Source organism: Dermochelys coriacea, chromosome 25 (assembly GCF_009764565.3).
Source record: "Dermochelys coriacea isolate rDerCor1 chromosome 25, rDerCor1.pri.v4, whole genome shotgun sequence".
NCBI classification, from domain to species: Eukaryota; Metazoa; Chordata; order Testudines; family Dermochelyidae; genus Dermochelys; species Dermochelys coriacea.
Window position 1 is genome coordinate 5,061,925 of NC_050092.1, and position 20,161 is coordinate 5,082,085.

At 58.3% G+C, this 20,161-nt stretch overlaps 1 protein-coding gene and 1 long non-coding RNA gene across 2 annotated transcripts; one reads left to right on the forward strand and one right to left on the reverse strand.

Moving 5' to 3' along the window:
• Positions 1-441: 441 nt before the first annotated feature.
• LOC122457461 lies at positions 442-18,951 on the forward strand. Its single transcript, XR_006276984.1, has 3 exons — positions 442-715; positions 2,018-2,022; positions 18,939-18,951. It is a non-coding gene; the product is annotated as an uncharacterized LOC122457461 (long non-coding RNA).
• Positions 2,759-17,397, reverse strand: KLF16 (Kruppel like factor 16). Its single transcript, XM_038384154.2, has 2 exons — positions 16,754-17,397; positions 2,759-4,617 (listed from the first exon to the last, which is right to left on the reverse strand). The coding sequence occupies exons 1-2, from the start codon at positions 17,166-17,168 to the stop codon at positions 4,319-4,321; spliced, it is 714 nt and encodes a 237-aa protein (XP_038240082.1). The 5' UTR covers positions 17,169-17,397; the 3' UTR covers positions 2,759-4,318.
• Positions 18,952-20,161: the final 1,210 nt, after the last annotated feature.

A 20,161-nucleotide genomic window follows, 5' to 3' on the forward strand; every position in this document is an offset into this window, starting at 1 on the left:
GAACACTGGCGAGCGCCAGAGAAGCTGCTCCACTGCTAGGGCAGAGCACCCAGCGGGCTGGGTTCGCCAGCTAAGAGAGGTGGCGTGAAGCCGTGTTACTAGAGATGTCCCAGTGCAGCCTCTCCACCCCCCACCCCGCACCCGGGGGGACAAACCAGTCAGAAACGTGTTTGCCTCCAAAGCAGGAGCCGTTCATCGGGGCCAGGGAGGAGAAGGACCCATTCCAGTTCAACTGCTTGGGGGAAAAGGGAGAAATCAGTAATAAATAAGGAGGAAATAAGTGCATGGAGGCTGGGGGAGGACCCCTTTGGAGCTGGAGAGGGGGAGGGGAGGGCTGGCATCTCCAGGCTGCCAAGGCAGCTTCGTGCTGCACAAACGGCCTTTAATAACCAGCTGGCGAGTCCCCACAGAGACTCTCCCCACACACACAGGGGAATTTCGGCTGGTGGAGGCAGTGTAGCCCCTCCCCCCACCAGCTGGACCCCCCTCACCCCCAGAACACGGCGTTCTGCCAGTCCCTATCCTTTGAAGGGACCACACACCCGCTGCCCAGTAGGGCCCTTCCTGATCTAGCTTCGGTGGGGGCCAAGTGGCCCTGCTCAGGGCTATGGCCACCCCTCACCGCGGTGGGGAAACTGAGGCCATGCAGGTCACTGGCTGAGTATAGGCCAGCAGGGACCCAGGGCAGCCCGCAGGCTTCAGCGATGCTTCCTAGGTGGGCAGGTGCCGTCAACACTAAGCAAAACCTGCCCAGCCTACAAGGGTCCCCTACCCCGAGTCCCGTTCCCCACTCCAGCAATGATGCCAAGCACTACAGGACAGGAGCATCGGGGAACCTAGCATGCACTGGTGCAGGATGGCTAAGGCGGGCTGGGTCAGAATTGCTCCAGGTCAGGGCTACAAACTGGGGACACCGCTGGCTGCTGCAGAGGAAAGAGCCAGTGACAGCCCTGCACCCAGTGCCAGGCTTATCTTGGGAGGGGACATGCCAGCCTCACCCACACTAGCTCAGGCCACTAACCACTTCATGCCCCAGCCATGGAGCCCTTCCTGAAAGTTTGTTTCTAGATCACCTGCTTTTGCCCTCTCCTCACTGGTCCATTAACTGCCCTCCACTCCTCTCCTCCTCCACCCACTCATAAGCCACTTCCCCCCACACCCCGTCCTACCCCCATCACAGGGGCCCTGGGACCGCCCCAGAGAATAGTCACCCAGTGACACCCTTGCATGAGACAGCTGGTGGGAAACACTGGGCTCCTTCAACAGTTCTTGCTGGAAACAGATCTCCCCTGGAGCACCAGCCGAAAGCAGGAGAGAGAGAGAGACAGGCAGCTCCCAAAAGGCCAGTCAATTTGTGAGCTGCAAAGCCCGGCCTGATGGGCGCGGGCAGGAAAGGATGCCAAGTCCCACTGCACAACACTGACGTGAGAAGGGACATGCTGGCTAATGCAGTACGTTTCAGTGTAGTCTAAAGGTGGCCTTTGGTGAGCCGCCCCAAGAGGCAGCCGCTGCTCCCAGAACCGGGGTCCTCCAGCTGGGCTGGCATCTCTTCCCGGCAGCTCCAGTTCAGGAGGCCAGAGACAAGGTCCAGCCAGAGGAGCTCCACACAGTCTTCGAGCTCTGGCGCCGGGATCCTGGCCGCTGCAAGATCGGGCCCCAATCCCAGCAAGCTGCTGGCTCCTTCGAGACAGTCCAACGACCTGGGCCATTTGAGACAGTCCAACGCCACCAGCGATTGGTCCTGCAGAGCTGGAACCCAGGGGCCACGCGGAATATGGAGACAGGGCAAAGGAGCCAGACTCCCAGCTGTGCCAAGCTTGAGGAACTTCTGGCAGACCCATCCCAGACACGTCTCTGAAACGTTCCCAGGGGCGAGATTCTCTCCATAGAGCCCAGGGAAAGCACTGGGGGGAGGGGGTTTGCTTCTTGATCTAAAGCCTGCCTGGATTGTAATGCTTGAGAGGCGTGGGTGCGGAGCAGCCTATGCCCAGAACAGGTGCGGTGTGGGCATTGGTAGGGCCAGTTCCCTCCTTGGTCCAACGCAGGAGGGGAGAGCCATGCCAGCTACGCCGATGGCATTGTTACCCAGGCAGTGGGACCCCGGGAACTGCCCGTGACCCAACAAACTCGCTCCATCAAGGCCAATCGGCCTGGGCTCAAGCTGAAGCCCTGGAAGGCTGCAGGCTTCGTGAGGATAGCTGATGTTCAACCTTCTGGCCAGCAGCACATGAGCTTCCAGCCTGGCCAATTCCCAGTGCAGGCAGAACACCCGTGTCTATACAATCAGCATCACCCATGCGGGGCAGCTCCTTGTCCCCCTCTAGTGATCAGACCCCAGAGTCCGCTACGGCGACAGAACGAATGGAGCTGGGCGCTTAGCTCAGGTGACAAACTCACTGGTTTTAGAGCCAGAGGTCCCAAGTTCAATCCTTGTAGCTGACTCAACCAGGGGCATTAAGTCACCCCACCCTGCAGCCCCAATCTACCTCAGGGCTGGGTCTATACTGGGAACTTACACCAGCATAGCTACGCCTTTGCTGGGTGTGAAAAAATCCACGCCTGAGCGGCGCAGTTAAGCCGACCAAACCCCTGGTGCAGACAGCACTAGGGCAATGGAAGAATTCATCCGTCGACCTAGCTACCGCCTCTTGGGAAGGTGGATTGCCAACAACAGAACCCCTCCCCTCGGCCTAGGTGGGGTCTACACCAAGCGTTCCACCAGCGCAGCTGCAGCAGGTTGAGTGTAGACACACCCTTAGTGACTTCAGTGCAGCTACTTGCAGCAGGGTCAAATGGAGAGTCCCACTTGGCTGAGAAAGGCTGCTATGTAACCGCTGTTGCGCCAATAACCTAGTCCACTCTGATCAATGTACTTGGCCTAGTGCAGTTCTGGGACAGGCCTGCTCTCGATGGACTTAAGGCACTTGGCCCTATATTTCCAGCAGTGATGACTGATTTTTTGGGAGCCCCACCTGACTCATCTCAAAGGGGCTCCCTGTGTCTTTAAAGTGCTGAGCACTCTCTAGTAAAAAATTAAATTGCAAGTTTTCAGGTCTCCGGTGGAGCACGGAAAAATCTGTGGCACCCCCCAAATCACCAAGAATCTAAATGCAGGGCCCAAGCTTCCCTTAAAACAGCTGCACACAGCCGGGATCCAGCAGCAATATGCTGCATAGACAAATTCTCAACCCGCACCCCCTTCAAAGAGGCTGGCTGGCGCGCCTGTCACACTCCCCTCCTGTAGCCCCTCCCCCTGATTCCACAGCTATAAAAACCAATTCTGGCCATAAATAGATTCCTGCCTAAAAAGCCCAGCCCCACCCCACAGCAAGGGCTGGACTGAGTGTCACTCGAAAGGTACTTGACCCCCCAGTGCCAGTCACTCAGTCTGTGTCCACTGGCCAAATACCCATGGCTTGCAAAGGCCTCAGAGGGTTGCAACTGGGGGGGCATCAGTCCGTATAAATAAATATTCAGAATTCCCCTCTGGGGGAGGGAGGGGGAGGAGGATATCCATCTATAGATAGATGGATATGTTGGGCTTCCCGCGGAGGCAGGGGGGAGAATTTCAGGGGAGCAGGTCCTGGTTTCCAGAAGGGGAGGGGAGGGGAAGTGGGAGACGCAGGGGACTTCAGCCACCGGCCGTCTCCTCCCTGAGCAGCCTTCTGTCCCAAGAGTGAAGCGGTCACGGTCTCTGGAGACGGGAGGCGGAACTGGCCTGGTTTAAGCTGCCTTTGTCAAGGGGCCCCCCCCAAGGTGTAAACTGGAATCATCCCGCGGGTGCCCCCTGCTGGGGAAGTGTCACTGCAGAGAGGAGGCAAGGGCCCTGATTTGCCCCTCAGCATCTCCAGAGTGTAACAGCCCCCGGGGCGTAACAAGTCAAGCCGGTAGAATCTGGCACGGTGGTAGCCAGGGGTTCCCGGAGAGGCACCACGTCCCACCACCATGCAGGAGTCTGTCCTGGGGAGGGGCTGGCGGCAGCTGGGGTGAGGTCGTGGACACCCACCCCCGGGGGCGCAGCGCAGCCCGTCGGACTGGACGCCCGACCGTTGTGCCACGCAGGCCGGGGCTGGGGGATGCTGGACGTCACCACGAAGCCAGGTGGGGAGAGGCTGCTGCTCGAAGACACCTGGAACATGGAGAGGAAGGGCCCCCATGAGCAAGACCCCAGCAGGGAGGAGTGGATGGTTCGCTCCCCGACAGATCCAAGGGCAGCCTTGGCCCCGGGCCCTCTCAGCTGCTTCCCGGGCTGGCCTGGGCCAGGCAGCACCTTTTGGGGTCCGTGACACTTGCTCCCTGCTCGGAGCAGCGCCAGCCCCTACAGGAACTTGGCCGGGCTGGGGGCAGGGCTGGCAACGGGGCTCCCCGCCAGGCTGCCAGGCGCTGAGTTGCTAGGGGAAACGCTGGGGCAGCCCTGCCGCTTGACCATGGAGGGGTGGAAGGCGGGGTGGCGGCGGGCATGCTTGGTGAGGTGGTCACTGCGCATGAAGCGTTTCTCGCAGAGTGGGCAGGCAAACTTCTTCTCCCCGGTGTGGGTGCGGTAGTGCCGGGCCAGCTCGTCCGAGCGCGCAAACTTCTTGGAGCAGTCAGGCCAGGTGCACGGGAACGGCCTCTCACCTATGGAGAAGGGAGGGAAGAGGGTGAGACACAGCCAGGAGTCCATGGGGGATGCCCCCATGCCCTGACCCCTTTAGACCCCCAGACAGTCCCCATGCCCACCCTGGCCCCTTTGGACTCCCCCACATAATTCCCATATCCCCCACCCCACCACTAACCCACCCCTTTGGGCTCCCCCAGATGGTCCCTGTGCCCCCCCACCCCGACCCCTTTGGCCTCCCCCAGTCCTCCTGCTCCAACAGCATAGGCTCTTAACACTTCAGGAGAATCTCCACTAGCCATTCACCCTATAGGGGCTACGACACACAGCTGAGCAGTTTCAATTCCACCCAGTGGAGGGCAGTGTTATACACAGCGGTCCAATAACAGTGTTGGACAAACAACCCAGGTGCATTGTGAGTTGCAGGCTCCAAGTTCTGGGCATTTGCTCTAGCCCGGGGCAGCTGGCTTGGCAGGCCAGTGACATGATCTCATGTAGCTCTCATGTGTGAGCTCCGAGTCCCTGGACTGACCTGGGGAAGGGCTCAGAGCAATGCCGCTTGGAGAACGAGGCAAAGAGAAAGGGAAAGTTAATCATTCATTTCAGCTCCTACCCCTTCAAAACAATCTCCCATGTCCCAGCTAGGCGGCAGCACGCTAATTAAGTCTCTCTGGTCTCTCGATTACAGACCTAAAAGTTACAATTCTTCAACAAAAGAACTTCAGAAACAGACTCCAAGAACAGACTGCTGAATAGGAATTAATTTGCAAACTGGATACAATTAATTTAGGCTTGAATAGAGACTGGGAGTGGATGGGTCAATACACAAAGTAAAACTATTTCCCCATATTTATTCCCCCCCACCCCCCACTGTTCCTCAGATGTTATTGTCAACTGCTGGAAATAATCCACCTTGATTATCACTACAAAAGGTCCCCGCCCCCGCCCCCCTGCTAGTAATAGGTCACCTTAAGTGATCACTCTCGTTACAGTGTGTATGGTAACACCCATTGTTTCATGTTCTCTATGTATATGAATCTCCCCATTGTATTTTCCACTGAATACATCTGATGAAGTGGGCTGTAGCTCACGAAAGCTTATGCTCAAATAAATTTGTTAGTCTCTAAAGTCCCACAAGTTCTCCTGTTCTAATTAAGGACGGTGACACACACCACATTTCCGTGGGTTTGAGGATACTTCTGCCACGTGAGTATTTTCCCCCCCGCAGAGTCAGAGTGCAGATCCCGGACAGCTGCCATCAGCGTCTCATGTCTTGCGTTACCAGGGGACCGTGAGCGTGCGCGCACCTCGCTCTGCTCCCCGTCCCCGAACCGCCCTGCAGCAGAACTGGGGACACCGGGAGGCACTGAACTGGAACAGCAACGGGGGCTGCGGGGCAGGACTGAGGGGCAGCAGCAGAGCTGGGTGCAGGGAGAAATACGGGAATAGCATCAGGCGCGACAGCCATCCTCTGGCAAACCAGGTCCGGTCAGGCTATCAGGGGGAGAGGGGGGCGTCTCCTTTCTCTCCAGGAAGGGGCAGTTCAGTTCTCCTGCAACAGACCCACCTCCCCGGCTCTGGGCTCTGACACTGGTGCAGGGCTTGTGTGATAGAGAGACGCTAGGGGGCGCTGTGCTGGGACCGGCCCAATGCCCACTTGCCCCGGACAGACAGCCCTGGAAACACAAATGGCACGCGCCCCCCTCCACCCACGGGCAGCCCACTCCGGCGAGCCGAGAGGACAGCTAGGACTACGCCAGGCCCGCGAACCAGAAGTGCCCAGCAGACAGACTCAGCCAAGGGTTTCAAGCCCACCCAACCTCTGGGGATTGTTTGCTGGTTCTAATCCACCCCCATCTGCCTAATCCTGACACAAAGCAACTGACCTGAGCAAGAATTTAAAAAAAAAAAAAAAAAAAACCCAGAGAGGATGAAGGCAAAATTAAAACCTCAGATTAAGATGCAGCCGGCTCCGGCCTCCCCAGAGACTAATTAGATGCTCGGTACAGGGCTTCCAGCCTAGCCCCCAGTTCATCAATCTCTCTCCACCCGCAGTGACTGCTGCCTCTTACTAGGGCGCCCCCAGCCGGTCAGCTGCAGACCATGCCTGGACTCGCAAACTTGTCCGGACTGAAGGTATTTCGAAGAGAGCCGACACCCCACTGAGATCAAGGGGTCCAGGAGCATCAGTACCAGAGACACAAGGGCCGTGCGCTCCTGGGGCCCTGTGCAAGGGGCAGTTGGGTTGACAAAGCCGAGAGCCACTTGCAACGAGACGCCGAGAGAACCCCGGGGCTTAATCTCACTAGGCTCCGTTCCGGGTTACAGAAGGTTCTTGCAATCACAAGTGTGACAGGATCGTCACTGGATCAGTAGTGAGCGAAATTACAACACAATCTGCCACTTAGCGTCCTTTCTTCCGGTTTAACCCACCCAGCCCCTCACCCCCAGCAGACTGGTCCCAAGAGGGGAATATCACTGGACCCATGGCTGTTTCAGGTCTGATCTTGACTGACCCCTCCAGGCCATGTATCAGCGGGTTACCACTGTGCAGCTGGACAGTTACTGAAGCACCTGCATCTACAGGTGCAGAGGCAGAAACTAGGGCCAAGTTAAACCTCCTTAAATGTTCCCCCCCCCCCCACATATGACACAGGTGGACTGCAGAGGAATTGCCAGACTGGATCAGACCAGTGGCCCTTCTAGACCAGTCTCCTGTCTCAAACAGTGGCTAGCACCAGCTGCTTCAGCAAGAGGAGCAAGAAACTCAGCAGTGATGGGGTAATCTGCCCCCAGCAAAGCTGGCTCCTGACCCCTATGGCTAGAGGCCAATTCATGCCCTGAGTTGGGTTTATCTCCCTGCCAAAACTCTTGTATCTTTAAACCGCACTGTTGAACTCTGGGTGATTTTTTTTAATCTTGCAAAACTCTTGACCCCAGTGATCCCTTGTAGCAAGGAGTTCCACGGGCCAAAAAGAAGATACTTCACCCATCTGTCAGTGGTCGAATGATGAGGTGGCAAAGTGTCAAGATTTTAAAGTCAGCATAGATTTGGGGCGACCAGCCTCCCCCACTCTCAGCTTTGCCCCTGGTAAGCGACACGACTATGAAACATTTAAACCGTATCACCCTGCTCTGTGAATCCCACGTACGAGAGGCTTTCCCCTGATTGCACAATCACCAGTTGGCACGATCTCACACAGTGGTTTTCAACAGGAAAATGCAGCCCCCGTCACTGGTGTTACAAATAGCTTCTCCTGACTTGCGTAAGCCCAGGGCAAAGAAGCTGGGTGGGTAAAGGAGTCAGAAGCGGCTCCAATTTCCAGAGCTTTTTCCCAGCCCCAGCGTGAGTCACAACCCAAGCTTGGCAGAAGAGCGTGGGATGCTCAGGGGACCATTTCAAGGTAAAATGAAATCAAAAGTCTTTGCTTATTCCTGTAGCCCCCAACTCTGCAAACCGCTCCTGGCAGGCTTAACCAGGCTCCTGTTGTCTTCAGTAGGGCTTCTCAGTGTCATGCTAAGCACATGTTGTAGCAGCTGGGCCTAGGAGGTCTAACAGATCATTGGCCATCACTGACCTGAATTTAACAGGCATGTTTATTAGTGTTACAGTAGCACCTGGCGGCACCGATCAGGGCGACCCCACATTCCGGTTTGGCTGGGACAGTCCCCCCTTTTTAAGCCCCATCCCAGGTGTCCCGACTTTTTTGGCAAAACTGGGGACTGGTCCCGTTTGCTCGGACCAACTGATCATCAGCTGGACCAATGCTCAGTTTTGCCCAAAGGAGTGGAGCCCGCCCTGCTACAGGGGCACGGAGGAACGTTTGGGGGGCGGGGACAGTGGCAACACCAGGCAAGTCGGGCTGGTCCCACACAGGCGGGGCGGGGAGGAGGGGGGCGGCGAGGATGACTTGGGCCGGCCTCGCACAGTGTCCTGTTTTCACTTTGGGAAATACGGTCACCCTAGCGAGGCCCCCGTGCAGTCGGCCCCCACCACAGAAAGAGAAGGGCCCTGCCCCGCCTGTAATGCAATCTGTGGTTTGTTATTGCTGCCTGAGTTTTGTATTAGTAACACCACTACAGACTATTAATAATGAATGTCTTGAAAATCTGGTTTGCTTGTCTGTATTCCCAGGCTCGCATCCCTACACGAGCCACTGACCACTTTCACGTTGCACTTCTCAAGGCCCACCTCCTTTGCCCTCTTCATTAAAATACTTCTACTCAGCTCAGATTCTGCACAAACAAGAGGGACGCAGGGCAGCAGCTGGATGGCGAGGGGCTGTAAGAATTCCTGGCTTTACCACCAACTCTCAGCGTCACCCAGGGCAAGTCACAGCCCCCCTGTGCCTCAGTTTCCCCATCTGCGAAACAGGGATACCACTACTTCCTCAGTGTTTTGAAAAGCTGGGACGTGCTCTGAAAACCCTGGTAACTCAACGGGAAAGGCGTTCGGCGGCTCCGTGCCCACCAAGACTACAGCACGCAGCGCGAATCAATGGTATGCTTACTCTTACACCGTGACAGCAGAGACACACGCGACAGCAATGGGAAGGGTTCTCCTGTCCCTGTGGTTAACCCCCCCTCCCCGAGAGGCAGTAGCAGGGCCAGCAGAATTCTTCCATCTCCCCAGCGCTGCCTATGCCCGTCTCCCAGGGGGGATTTGTCACACCCAGAGAGACGTAGCTACGCCAATGCAAGTTTTCCATGCAAACCAGCCCTAAGACACTGGTCAGCATCCCTTTGAGTTCAGATCCTGCCCCTGATCCCTGCCACTCCAGCGCTAGCTGCAAGCCCTTTGTTAGGGAGGCCGAGCCCTGCCGCCCCTCCCCAGCACATGAAGAGAAATGCCCGCTGCCGATCCATGCCCACTTACGCCTACCGTCAGACCCCAGCTGGCACCTGCTCGAAACGCATCCACTGCTTCGGTTGTCCTGCCTCGAGCTGGAGCGAGCCAGACGCTCAGGGCAGGAGGCAAGAGCGGGGGATGGGAGCGCACACTTCAGACCCCAGGATTTGCAGCCCAGCCCCCCCCTGCCCTGGAGAACAGCTTGTGTCATGCAAGAGGCCGGAGAGCCGCATCACTCCGCATAAGTGTCAAAAGCTCCTCAGGTCAGGCGTAACCTCCCGCCCCTTCCCTGCCTCCCACGCTGTGCCTGCTGTCTGCACAGAGGGGGAAGCCAGGGGACAGCAAGCGGTGGGGGAAAGCAGCTACAGCTGTTTTGCCAGCCGGCTGTGGCTCGGAGGGGATACAGGCTAGGCTAGCCGCCAACAGAGAGCAGGGTGGGCTGGTCTCCTTGCAGGGGTGCTCCCCGGCGGCGCTGGGCCTGGACAGTTTTTAGAACCAGCATCCCATGCAAGGGGCTAAATCCGGGAAGATCTGCTCTGATCCCTGTTCATTTCACCATCCCTACCCGCATAAAGCCCACGGCCCCTCCCAGCGCATCCAGCCCGTACAGAGCATACCCACAGTGCTTTCTTGTCACTGCAAGGCACTGAACGGACACTGAACTGCACCCAGGTGGGCAAATGCCACTGACACTTAGCCGGGGGGTGGGGAGCTGGCACAGAGGTCACCCGCACAAGGTCACAGGGGACACTGGCTGCAGAGCAGCTAATGGGACCAAGGCATCTTGAGTCGTGGCTCGCAGCCCCGAGCGCACGCCCGGCCTGCCTCTGCTGCCACGTGAGCGAAGCTGCCCACGGCTTGCCAAGCTAAACACTTTGGTTTCCCGTTGGCTTCGGCCAAGGAGTCGTTCAATGCCAGGGGGCCCAGGTGAGGGGCCGAGAGGAGGCCCTAACCTTTTTGAACTTCAGAGGGCGTGAGACCAAGCCCACCTGACTAATTCCATGCAACCCTCCCCGCTAGGAGTAATTGCCCGCCCCTTCCTCCCCCTGCAGCTCTCAGGGGCTGCCGAGAGGCTGACAGGCAGCGGTGGGGACTGTCCCATGACTCATCCTGCCAGCCCAGCAGGGTGCAGGTGCTGGGAAACCCTTTTGTCTTGGAGCAAAAACAAACATTAAAGCCAGGAACAAAAAGCCTCACCCAACGCACCAAAGGACCGAGCCCCAGGCCAGACATAACAGCTCAGGCTGATCCTCTCTAGAAGGGGTGGAGAGGGGAGGCCCAAACACTGGAGGGGCAAGAATACAGTACAGGAAGGGCAGCGAGGACAGGACCCTGGCTCCGGGTCGCTGCTCCGGGGGTGGGAGCCAATGACAGAGATCCCAGCCCTGGTTCTGGGTTCACAGACGCACGGTTAATTCCTGCAGGGGATTTGTGGGCAGGGGCAGGGGGCAGTGCCAGGAGCTGCTTTGGAAACTCCATGGGTTAACGCCACATGCAGGCAACTCCCTCTCCCGCAAGCAGTGCTCCAGAAGAGACAGGCACATGGGCTCCTGACGCCCCGTGCAGCCAGGGAATCTCACGCACCATCTGTGCTGCCAGCACTGAGCCAGTTCAGTCGCAGCAGCGGGGTGAGACGAGGACAGCGGCTCCGTCGGCACGGGATCTTCCGGCTCTGCAGCATAGCCAGCCCTCCCGGAGCATGGAGGCTGCCCCCTCCTCCACGCCCTGTGCTTTCATTCAGCGGTTCAAGCCCTGCTCCAGAACCAGGGAGTCCGGGACTGGGCCCACAGGATGGTCCAAAGGCAGGGGGGGGAGGAGTTCTGTCAGAGCCCAACCCAGGCATCTCAAGGCAGCTCCAGCCCCCGCAGTTCAGCCTAGAGCAGATATAATCTCACCTAACAGCGGATGGTGTGGTTTCCTAACAGCAGATGTTTAAAGGGGACGGCATCAAGCAGTTTAGACCCCAGGTTCCGCACCCCTCGGACGCTGCATCGGGCACCCTCCGTGCTCAGTACCAATCGTGCCACTTCCAGGCAAGCACATACCAATTGCCATGCGCTTCCAACACGCCCCCCCCCACCCCCGGCCACGGAAGCACCAGCTGCCCCCCTGCTGCAGCCGGGGCATGCACAGGAGCTGCAGGAGTCAGGCATCCACATCGCCCTGAAGGTCGGAGGGGGGGGGCAGAGGGGGGGTTGAGAATGGGAGGGTGCTTTGAAAATCCCAGGCAGCTCCCGTGCAGCTTTGTTTACCTGCAGGACCTACAGTCAACAAGGCAGGGGGCTGGGAGCGAGAACATCGCCGTTCGATTCCCAGCTCTGCCACAGACTGACAGCACGAGCTTCAGTGAGTCACCCAACCACGCTGTGCTTCTGGGGAGAGGGGGTGCAGCGGTGGAGACCCCGAGAGAGAAACAAGGTGTTCAAAACAGGGGGCAGGGTGGCCTAGTGGACTGGGACTCTGGAGACACCGTGGTGTCCAGGGACCAAATGGAAGGACTTCCCGCTGGACGGTCTCTGTCCCCCTCCACACTGGGGACGGCTGTTCTGTAGGTTCTCGCCAGTCTCCGGGCATCTCCCACTCACTAGGGTGCTACCGGAGGAGAGGCCTTAGCAAATGGTTGGCTCCGACATTGATCCACGTACGGGCCTCAGCCATCCCCTCCTCCACTCCCTCCTGCCACCGCGGCTCTGCGCCCGGACTGCCCCATCCCTCGCCGTTCGCCCCCTGGGTCCAGCCCTCTGCAAAGGCCGAACTCACTCCCCCAGCAGCCCCTTTCCTTGGAAAGGGAGGATGGAGCCACTGAGGAAATCGGGTTTCTCTCCTGGGGCTTCCTCGGTTGTTTCGCCAGCAGCCTGGCTCCAGCCCCTCACCGCCCCCAGGGGACCTGGCTTTTCCCCACCTCCCTCCCACCAGAGGCTCAGGTTACAAGAACCCTCTAGCCCAGCCATGCTCTAGCTGCTCCTTTGTAGAGGGCCGAGGGGGGGGAGGCTCCACTGACGTCCTGAACGACCCCCCCCCCCAAAGCGCCCCAGCTCCTTGTGCCTCTATTTCAAACCACGCCGCCTCTTCAAGTTCAAACCGTCCCGAGTCCAGCCATCGCACCACAATGGGGCCTTTTATCCCCAACGACGCGACAGCAGACCCCGCAGCTCAGTGCCCAGCACACAATGCCACGGGCCCGAGTCCGGCTGCCTCTCTGCGGGCACACCAGAGCCAATCTGCCAGGGAGCAAAGCCCCCCGGGATGCCAGCTTGGGGTAAGCGAGACACACACAGTCCACCCTGACACAGGACCCTGTGAGGCGTAGCCGGCCAGCAGAGGCGGGGGGCCGTCTCTCCCAGCGGGAAACTGGAGCAGCCCCACCTAAGCACAAAAGGGAAAGCAACACACGTGGTGGGAGGCATCCGGGAAGCACTTCAGGCAAGGCCATTTTGGATCAGGTCTGGAACCCGAAGCGCTCGACTGGAAGGGTACCCAGTACAAAGCCTAGTTTCCAGATCACCCACAATGCCCATTGACCTCAACCAGAGTCACGAGCAGTCAGCACCTCGAGATGGAAGGTCCCTTGCCCCAGCCCTCTCATAGGATCTAGGTGACCAGCTTCCTTGGGTCGTAAAAGACCAGTTGGGTGCCTAATTGCTACAATTTTAGCAAGAGTGGGCCAAGCACTGAGCAGGCCCCGGGGACGCTGGCTCTACACAGGAGAGATGAAGGACAAGCTAAGGACACTTCTTGCTCCTCTCCCCCCATTTTACAACCCCAACAGGAAGAAGAAACTGGCAGATTAGCTAGGCCAAAAACATCGTGGAAGGCATCTGGGGCAGAGACCCTGGAGCAACCCACACACTGCGTGGAAATGGTGCAGTGGGGATGTTGACATTGCTCTGGTCATTCGGTGAGCGTGCAAAAGGAGTGGGAGTGCATGCATGTGTGCAAGGGGAGCAAGCCACACCCCGAGGACACATGAGGGAAGGAGTCGGGAAAACCAGGCAGAACCTGCCCACCATGGGGATTTCAAAGAGCTTCAGAGGAATTTTAGTAAAACTGCTCATTCTTCTGTCTGCTCCTTGGGTCTGTACAGCTCCTATCACCACGGGACCCCAATTTGGGGCCTGTTCTACACCTAAAATCTAGCTTGATATAGCTACGTCTCTCGAGGTGTGCAATCCACAGCCTTGAGTGACACAGCCCTATCTCCCAGAGTAGACACAGCTAGGTGAAGGAAGAAAGCTGCTGTCACTTGGAGAGATGGGGTCTCTGCACTGACGGAAAAACCTCGTTCTGTACCGCTGTGTCTACACTACCGGGTTATGCTGGCACAGCTACGCCAGTATAGTCCCCATAGCGCAGACATACCTATAGTTATACCAGGGCAAAAACTGTATAGTCCAGCTCTTGAATACTGCATGGACCAATGGCTACATGTCCCCACTCCAGACTCCACAGGGCAAGTTTCCTATTCACTGTGGGCTGGGGCATTTTTCAAGCCACACTTGTATATCTCTTCCAGGCTCTAATTTGGGAGAGACTTTATCACACTGGGGATGAGTATTACGCCCCAGGAGGGCCCCCTTTACATATGCACATTACCATTAGCCAGCTACTACCCTGCCTAAATTAATCCAGCATATGGTCAGCCCTCAAAACTTACTGCTGTTGTGGCCTTATCTGAAGCCAGAGGATGGAGAACCCGTGCAGTACACCGTACGTCAGTGCATTCACACTTCTACAGTAGGGCTCTGCACTGGTGCACACCATCAGTATAACTACCCCAGTCAGGGTGAGGTCCGTTGATCAGGTCTCTCTCCACGTAGACAGGAGAGGCCACTCCCAAGGTCCAGCCCCCCTCCTCCGTGGTAACAGATTTCACACTGAAATCAAAGGACAACGATGTGCTCTCAGCAAAGCCAAACCAACACACCCATCCCCACCAACACGACTGATTATACACACCACTGATCAAGGCAGGGCTCATGGGTCATGTCGGACAGCAGATATTTCTAGGCAGTTGCTCCCAACTGGTGCCATCATCATTATGGTGCCTAAAAGGACTTGGAGTGAAGAAGCCAGCCATGGCTTTAAATGCATCCTCATTGGGACACCAGGTTTCACGCGTAGGCGTCTTGCTGACTGATAACTATGGTAGCAACTGTGAGAAGAAGCTGCCGACTCCATGAGACCCTCTGCTCCTTCTGAGGTTGGGCAGAGACACTGCAGGCCCACTCCCAACCTCCCACAAACCCACGTGACCCCACCAATTCACTGGGGAGAGACAGGAGAGTTGGGCCCAATTGCTTTGAGTCTCTGTATAACCCCAAACTTTCACAACCTCTGGGTTGGCAGCAATCCAGATCTGAACTCTGCCAATGACGCCTGCCAAGACCAAAAAGAAGTCCTGGATCCAGACGCTTCCTAACGCTGGATTGCAAGACTCCAGACACCCACAATGGGCTGGTATCAATCATCCTAACAATAAGCCACTCCCTACCATATATTTCAGCGTAGTTTACATTAAGTGTGAGCTTAACACTGCAAAAGGGGCCAGTGACTGCCAAGCTCAGGGATCAGGGCCAGGCAGGCCAGATCGACACAACAGACTTCTGCCAGCATCCCTACATCGGTCAGGGGTGTGATCTCTGACTGACTCGGCGGGCCCCTCATATAGGCACAGTTATCGCCGAAAAAAAGTGCAGTTTTACCAGGCCAGCTTATTTCACTTGAGGAAGCACACAGCGTTGAGGATAGAAGCGGCATGCGCACGAAGAGCGCATCCCTGGGATGGTCTCCAGTACCTGGCCTCAGTCTCCCCAAGAATCGGCAGGTACGGCCCACTGAACCCAACCTTAAGAACAGTATCCCAGACGCTCATTCAGCCCCTGCCCTGTTCGCCCTTTGGCTAGAACCAAGGCTTACTAATAAGGGCCTCTTATCTTTCCTCCCCCACGCTGCCACCCTGCCCAATCAGAAACAACAAAGGGTGGGGGGAGAATTAATCACACTCGCTCCCTGATCTCCTCTGCTCTGTTCAGTGCCAATGCTCCGCCCTCCTCGCCTGGCACCAATGCAGGTGCAGCGGCCTCCCCAGTGCATCAGGGCGAGACAGAGAAGCAGGAAACCAGGAAGCTTCTGCCCTGTGCTGGGATTTTGCCCCCTCCCCCTTCACTTCCATTTCTGCCTCCTGCCTCTCACCAGCCCCACCCAGCACCTTAGGCAGAGGGGCACCAGGCGACCTTGTGCCCAGTGGAGAGCTGCCCTACGGATTCCTGTGACCTGCCCTGTGCCTCCCCCAGAGCTGGCTGCACCCCACAGCCTCCGTGCGCAGGAAGCGCCAGCCCCTGGATTCGGGGGCAGGCCAGGCCCCCTGCCCCCCACTACAAGCCACGCTCAAGAGCCGAAGGGCTTCAGGCACCTCCAGAGGTCACCGGGGATGGGCGCTACTCCCGGAAACCAGGGGCAAGGAAGAGAGCCGTGGGGAGGAGGTCCCACAGGGCAGCAGGCAGCAGGACCCGGTGTGCGCACACTGCAGCACCCGTCCCCCACCGCGCACGCAAAAAAGAAAGCCGCACGGCACGGCACGGCACGGCACAGAAGGAAGGGAAGCGTGTCACAGGCCAGGGCCACGCCTCCCCGGCAGTCCAAGCCCCGCCCTTCCCACAGAAGGGGGGGGAGGGGCAACAGCCTGGGCTCCTCAGCAAGCCCCATGACCCTTTGGGGCTGCAACTGATGGATTTGAGGCCAATGGAAATTAAGTAGCGTCGTTCCACGCAGCGGGGCGGGGGCTGGACACAACTTCAGATGGCTTAACAGCCCCCCCCCACCCCACCCCACCCCGCCCCAGCAAAAAGCAGTGACATCACCCTGGTTCCCCCCTGCCCACCCGCCACAGGGAGGTCTCCGGGGTAGGGCATGGGGGCGGTTGGCCGGGAAGCGGGGTCACAGCCCCCGGGGCGAAGGAGGGAGATCGGTGCAGGATAAAGCCACCATCTGATAAAGCGACGGGGGGGGGGTTCCTACCTATGGGCATGAGGGCGTGGGGGGGTACTGGGGAGATGCGAAAGGACTGGAGAGGTGGAGTGGGGTGGCGGGACCCCAGGAGGGAAAGGGGGTGCAGGAAGAGCAAGGGGAGGTGGGTAAAGGCGGGGCCCCTCGTGGGTGGGGGAGGAGGGAGAACACGCGCGCAGGAGCAGGGGGGAGGAAAGTGGGGCCGGGGGAGGAGCGTGAAAGCGGAGGCGGCGGAGAGCGGCCAAGGCAGGATGGGGGGGGCCCCGCGCAAGGAGGGGGCAGAGTCGGGGAAGCGGTCTCACCTGTGTGCGTCCTCAGATGCGCCTTCAGGTGGGACGATTTGCCATAAACTTTGCAGCAGCCCTGGAAGTGACAGCGGTGCCGCTTGCCCGGGGAGGAGAGGCTGGGGCTGTGGCCGGGCAGCGGGGCGCGCTGGGGTCCGCCACCCCCGTCGGACAGGGTGGTGTAGCCGCTCTCCAGGTCCCCCCCTCCGGCCGACGAGGACGAGTTACTGCTCTCCGAGTGCGCCGAACCGGGGCGCGCCCTGCAGCCGGCCGCCGCCTGAGCTGCGCCCCGGAGCGTGTCCCGTACCTCCCGGTCCTCGCTGCTAGCGGGATCGGGGCTGGGGAGGTTGGAGGCGGCGGCGGCGGGGTGGATCAGAGCCCCGCTGGAGATGGACACCAGGCACTCGGCAGCTAGGTAATCCAGGCAGGACATGGCTCTCCAAGGGGGGCCCTGGCGGGACTGAACGCGGGGGGGCCGGAGCTGCTCCACTCGCCTCGCCCGGCTCCGGGGAGAGATCCGCAGCCTTTGTGTCTCCAGGCGGTCGAGAAAGCGGCGGCTGCTAAGGCTTGGGTGGCCCCTGCTCCGCCTCCGAGCGCACCGAGTGGCTGCGCCGCGCCCTGGCGCACGGAGAGAGACGGGGACACCCTTCCCCGCCCCGCCGGGAGCGCACGCACCGTACCGCCCGCCCCAGGGCGTGGGCTGCAAGGGGGGGCGGGCCCCGCCCCCAGCCCAGGACTCCCTCCACCCGCCGCCAGGCTCCGCCTCCTGGCTCATCGGCCCACACGCCGGCGGGAGGAGCGCATGGGGGGTGTAATGGCCCCCGGTGAGGAGAGGGGCCGGCGGCGGCTGCTGGCCCGCCCCCAACTCCGCGCGTCTCAGCACAGGGCGGGCGGCACCCCCCTCCCCCAGGCACAAGCGGCAGCATGGTGCAACCCCTTCCCACCAGTGCCATGCTACCTCCGGCCTCCCAGCCAGCCCCTAAAGCCAGCACAGCCTGTGATCTCCTCTCAGACCAGCCAAGCTCCGGGGACCCTGGAGCCTCCCCTCGCCCCCCACGCGTGGACATGGGTCTCCTCTGATCACCAGGATGTGGAGTTTCAGAGTAGCAGCCGTGTTAGTCTGTATTCGCAAAAAGAAAAGGAGTACTTGTGGCACCTTAGAGACTAACACATTTGCATTCCGATGAAGTGAGCTGTAGCTCACGAAAGCTTATGCTCTAATAAATTTGTTAGTCTCTAAGGTGCCACAAGTACTCCTTTTCTCTTTTCATGATGTGGAGTGTGTCCCCAATGCTCCATCCCTGTGGCCTTTGGACTAGGCCCTCTGGACTAGGCCCACGGGGCACATTCCCTTCCTCTTTCCCCTTGGCTACCCAGATCAAGGGGCCCACAACCTATCCCCCAGCTCCTGTCACAAATTCACAATCCGCCCCGGTTATCCAGGATACCCTGCACACAGTGCAGTGGGAGATCCCAGCATTCCTCCCATCCACCCTCAGTCTAGTTATATGTGCCAGGCCAGCTCACCCAGCACCCAGTTCAGCACCTGCTAAGGCCCTGTGTTTGCAGCACCCTCACTGGGCATGGACAGACACAAATGGCCACAGGCAGAGTGGAGAAACAGCCCCTGGACCCAACTTACCGTTCTGACCAAACCAGGATTGTTCTCCTGCTCCGTGGGGCAAGGCTTGGATGCCCCTGAGCTCTTCAGGGTGTGTTGCCCCTCTGGTGAGGCTCATGCGCAATCTCCACGCTGGCCTTGTGGCTCCCAGGGTCGAAGTGGGGGAAGCATCAGGGTATCTCCTAAATGCCACCAGCTCATGGCATCAAAATGAAACCGCACTCAGGGCAGATCTGTGACTGTGACCCTCCTTTTTCGGTTTCAGAGTAGCAGCCGTGTTAGTCTGTATTCGCAAAAAGAAAAGGAGTACTTGTGGCACCTTAGAGACTAACAAATTTATTAGAGTGAAGCAGGTAAAAACATTAAGGTGCAAGGATTCATTACTTGGGCAGCTGAGTAACAGGAACAGGGCACATCACACTTCTCAGAGGCCCTGTTTCAGGCTGGCGGGACGCAGGCTCTCGGACCTCACTGCATCCGTTACTCACACGTTCACGCGTTTCTCTGTGACCCTTATGATGAGAGGGCTTTTCCCCCGCTAACGAAAGCTGAGATTCTAACCCTCCTACTCCTGGGCTGAAGCCAACTTCTGCCTATTGTGGGGCAGGCGGCTGGAGATAGGGGTCTGGCCGTGCCTCCGGAGGACACGATGGCAGCCTCCAAAGAGGGCCACTCACTCAGCCCAATACAAGTCCTGGGTTAAGAGATCCTTCAGACTTCCTTCGGGGTTTGACAGGAGCATTCATGTGCATGGGGTGAGGGAACAGGTCCTATCACATTCATGCTTAAGATTTTTAGTTCCCTTTAGAGACATAGGGCATGGGGCAGTTATTAAGCCATCCTGGAGAGGGCTGTTCATAACTAGCAGCTGGGCCTGGCCCTTTGGTGGCCGCTTGTTAGAGCCGGTGTCCCGATCCCATATCCAGAGGTGGGACCGTCCTGTGGGTGAGAGTCTCAGAGATTCATTGCCATCTGTAGAGGGACTCTGAGTTGGAATTCCCCTGCTCTGGCCAATAGGATCCAGGCCAAGCTTGCCCCAGCTGGGAGTCACCTTTGGCATCTCATCAGGGTGCTGTATTCAGGAACCGTGGCGTCCTGTCCCTTGCTGCTCACCTGTCCCAATGCATCTGATGAAGTGAGCTGTAGCTCATGAAAGCTGATACTCAAATAAATTTGTTAGTCTCTAAGGTACCACAAGTCCTCCTTTTCTTTTTGACCCCTTAGCAGTTACTCAATGTCTCCAATAGCCCATACACACGACCCCTCTGTTTTGTGGATCACTGGTTACAATAGAGCCAGACAGAAAAGCTAGCGATAGGCATTGGGCAGAGTAGCTGAAGGGCAGCAGAATGCCAGCCGTGCTCTGCAGGGATCTGTAGAATGGGGCCCCCAATTCTTATAGGAGCATTTGGGTGCTGCCATAATCCAAGGTTAACAAGGTCACCGCCAAGCTGTTCTCAGCTCATTGCACTTTAGCACCCCCTACTAGTTTATTGGAGGCAGCCCCTGGGTTCTGGGGTGAGAGAGCAGCGATTCCGAGGCAGATTTGCAGTAAACTGCAGCAGCCAGCATGGAACAGTCTCTGCAGGGTGTCTCAGACAGCATGTGTTTTGCTGCCAAGTGAGATTGTCTGGCATGTGCATATTAGACAGGGGAGGGGAATAGAACCGAGCACACAAGAACAATAGATCACAAGGCGATAAGGCACTTTCCTCTACTTCCTGTCCTCACTCCTGGCTGGTAGTGTTGGGGGTTGTTAAATAGCTGCAGTTAAACCCCAGAGTCAGCTGCATTCCAGAAGCAGG

Coding starts and splice junctions, on each gene's coding strand:
- KLF16 (XM_038384154.2), bottom strand. CDS start 17,168: ATGTCCTGCCTGGATTACCTAGCTGCCGAGTGCCTGGTGTCCATCTCC. Junction 4,618..16,753: donor GCATCTGAGGACGCACACAG/GTGAGACCGCTT, acceptor CCTTCTCCATAG/GTGAGAGGCCGTTCCCGTGC.